Source organism: Coregonus clupeaformis, chromosome 16 (assembly GCF_020615455.1).
Source record: "Coregonus clupeaformis isolate EN_2021a chromosome 16, ASM2061545v1, whole genome shotgun sequence".
Lineage (NCBI taxonomy): Eukaryota > Metazoa > Chordata > Actinopteri > Salmoniformes > Salmonidae > Coregonus > Coregonus clupeaformis.
In genome coordinates, this window is record NC_059207.1 from 3670695 (window position 1) to 3673955 (window position 3261).

General features: G+C 44.2%; 1 protein-coding gene across 1 annotated transcript in view; it reads left to right on the plus strand.

The window, feature by feature from the left end:
• LOC121572994 (perforin-1-like) overlaps nucleotides 1–2997 on the plus strand; it is a 19123-nt gene extending 16126 nt beyond the window's left edge. The window contains exons 4-7 of the mRNA XM_045225589.1: nucleotides 370–559; nucleotides 771–940; nucleotides 1066–1489; nucleotides 1703–2997. Of these exons, the coding sequence (XP_045081524.1) occupies nucleotides 370–559; nucleotides 771–940; nucleotides 1066–1489; nucleotides 1703–2173 (1255 nt within the window). The 3' untranslated portion in view covers nucleotides 2174–2997. The remainder of the gene's footprint in view (nucleotides 1–369; nucleotides 560–770; nucleotides 941–1065; nucleotides 1490–1702) is intronic.
• Nucleotides 2998–3261: the final 264 nt, after the last annotated feature.

Below are 3261 nucleotides of genomic sequence, written 5' to 3' on the forward strand. Positions count from 1 at the left end.
TATAGTAAGGTATAGACTGGGTAGGTTAAACTATAGAATAGGTATAATAAAGGTTATATTTACAGGTAGGATATTATAGGTGAGGGTTGGAGTTTTGCACACACTCTGGGGTGTTAAATAATTGTTATTTTGTTATAAAAGAGCCTTTTGTTTCAATTGTAACTATATAATGTGTTTTGTTGACCTTTGTACCCTCAACACTGTTAATGAATTAGATTTCTTGAAAATAGTAAAACTTTTATCCCCATAGATAGGTCAACTTTTAGGCAAGGACTTTCTTTGATGAACCCCTCAAAAAGGTCACAAAAAGAAAAAAACACTTACAGAATGATAAAGTATTATATTCTCTATCTTGTGTTTCTTCCTCAGTTACCGCCTGATAGAGGACCCTCCCCTGCACCCTGAGTTCTCTCGCTCCCTGGGCTTACTGCCCCCCCTATACACCGACCAGACCGAGGTTGACTACAGACGTTTCCTCGCCACCTTCGGTACCCACTTCATCAGGAAGGTTAAACTGGGGGGGCGGGTGAAGAGCATCACCTCACTGCGCGTGTGTAAGGTAAGACTTCTCAAACTCTGCAAATTACATTTTTGTTCTCCTTATTATTGATAGTGGTATGCCTATTTGTTCTGTACAACTTATTGAAGATGCATTGTTCATATATTTATGTAGATTATATATTTGACCTGTTTTATTTCAATTGTATGACATCACATTTGATGTAAGAGTCTGCATATGTACCAAGTGGTTTTAATAAACCTAATCCTAGGCGGCCCTCAGTGGTTACAACGAGAACGAGGTCAAGGACTGCCTGGAGGCCGAGGCCTCTGTCGGCACCAGCACCGGAACAGCCGAAGTCAAAACAGAGACAAAGTTCTGCAAGAGTGACCTCAAAAAACATGACATCAAGGACAGCTTCAGCAGTACCTTCAAAGAGAGGTTTGATTGATTTTGATTTTTTTGGTGGGATTCATGGGCATTATACAAGACTTATAAAAAACGAATTTCCAATAAGGTCCTCATGTAAGACAAAACATGACTAATGATAATAAACTAACAAACAGGTTCACCGAGGTGATAGGGGGAGAGACAGACGGAACGACCGACCTGCTCTTCTCCCCGAAGGGTGCAAACTCCATGGCCTTCAGTGACTGGGCAAGAAGCCTGAAGACCATACCTGATGTCATCAACTACTCCCTCCATCCTCTCCACCTATTGGTGAAAAAGGCCAGCAAGAGGGCGGGGCTGAAGAAGGCCGTGGAGGACTACATCCTGAAACACAGCCTGGTCAAGCACTGCTCTGGGAAGTGTAAGGGGGAGTCCAGGTCCAGTACCCATGACTCCTGTCAGTGTGTGTGCCAGACCAGCAAGGAGATGACCAGCCAGTGCTGCCCGCAGGAGAAGGGCCTGGCCCACCTGACCGTCACCGTGAAGAAAGCCAGGGGCCTCTGGGGGGACACCACCTCCCAGACAGACGGCTTCGTCAAGGTATTATCTCTTTTAATTTAGAATTTTAATTGACTATGAAGCTTGTTTTTAAGTGCACTTTAAAGCTACAGTCTAGGATTTGACATGGGTTACATCTCCCTAGTCCCATACCTGAGCTGCACACTAAAAGAAGTGGCAAGGACCTTGTTTTGTCGTTTTTCTAATCACATACTGTAGCTTTCAATAAAGTTTGATTTGATTTGATTTGTCAAGGTGTTCATGGGCAACGACGCCAAGCAGACCAGGGTGATTCAGAACAACAACAACCCCATGTGGAACGCAGCCTTACAATTTGGGACCGTCAAGCTCTCCCTGGCCAGTGAGCTCAAGTTTGCCGTGTACGATGAAGACAGATGGTCGAACGATCTCCTGGGGGAATGCATTGTCCGGCCCGTCAAAGCTGGGTTTCACGAAAGTATGTGTCCCATGAATCACGGCAGCCTGTTCTACTCCTACAAGGTCGAATGTGCCCCAGGACTTGGTGGCCTCACCTGTGGGGAGTACGCCCCTTCCAGGATGAACTCTGACCTCGCTTACCTCTACACCTCCCGCAACGCCCTGAACATGACTCAGGATCTGCTGGCTCACATCCAGATGGGCCAGCCCCTAGGAGACCCTTTGGCCTTCTTGGTGAAGCAGAGGGATAATGGTCACCCTCGTATCCCTGCCCTCAGTGAGCCGTGATCAAAACGTATCCACTGTAATGCACTGTAAACCTTAGTCTATCTATCTAACCCTAATGCATACCATTTCTAACCTCTTGTTCTGAACCAGAATGCATTTTACTTTGGTAAAAAAAAACATAAAACCATCCAAAGTATATCGTATATATTTTATTGCTGAAGAAATTCATCATGCCACTCCGTGTCCTCTCCAAATATTATCGCTACACCATCGAGAGCGTCCTGGCCGGTTGCATCACAGCTTGGTACAGGAATTACTTCGTCCACGGCCCTCCAGCGGGTGGTGAAGGTGGCCCTAGGGATGTTAACGGTTAACATTGGCTTGTGTGTATTTTCATTAGTTGTCATGAATCCAGTACACAGCTGGGCACAGCATACAGAGTGCGTGAGAGCAGCACCTCAAAAAGCTGGTACTGGACTGAAATGTGCTTTTATAAGCCCAGTCATTAAAAAAGAGCTACTATTGTTATTTCTCAATCTCAACTCATAAGATCCCGTTCACCATTTGAGTGCATAGGCTATAGTCAATGGTAGGCAGGCTATCAGCGCGTCACACATCTAACTACAAATGTTCCCACAACTTTAGAGTAGGTTCCTTAAGGAGAATATTCCATCAACGTCCCACCAACGTCCCACCAAACATACAGAGAACATGGTTGCCAAACATAAGATATTAATGTTCTAGGGAATGTTGCAAAAACATTTGTGGGAACAAAAAAAAGTTATTACACCACGTATTGTTACTGTTGCCGAGCCAATCAAGGCCCTGATTGGTGAACCACTGATCCAGTCATAGCTCTTTGTCTGTTGGCAAGGGATACTTACACACACAGTGCTTTTAAGATACAGGGTTTTCAACATACATATTTGACACACTTTGACATACATGATTACATTGTGCATGTTCAATGAATTATTATTCAACATGTCCTCACCTGGGATTTTAACTCATAACCTCTTGGTTCACTGTACTCCGATCTTCCTGCTACTTCACCATGTCCGTGTTAGGTATCAGTTCCTCTTACTATTCTCTTATCATTGAGTTTATTTACTTATTTCAGCAATATAAGGGATTTCTGTATAACTATG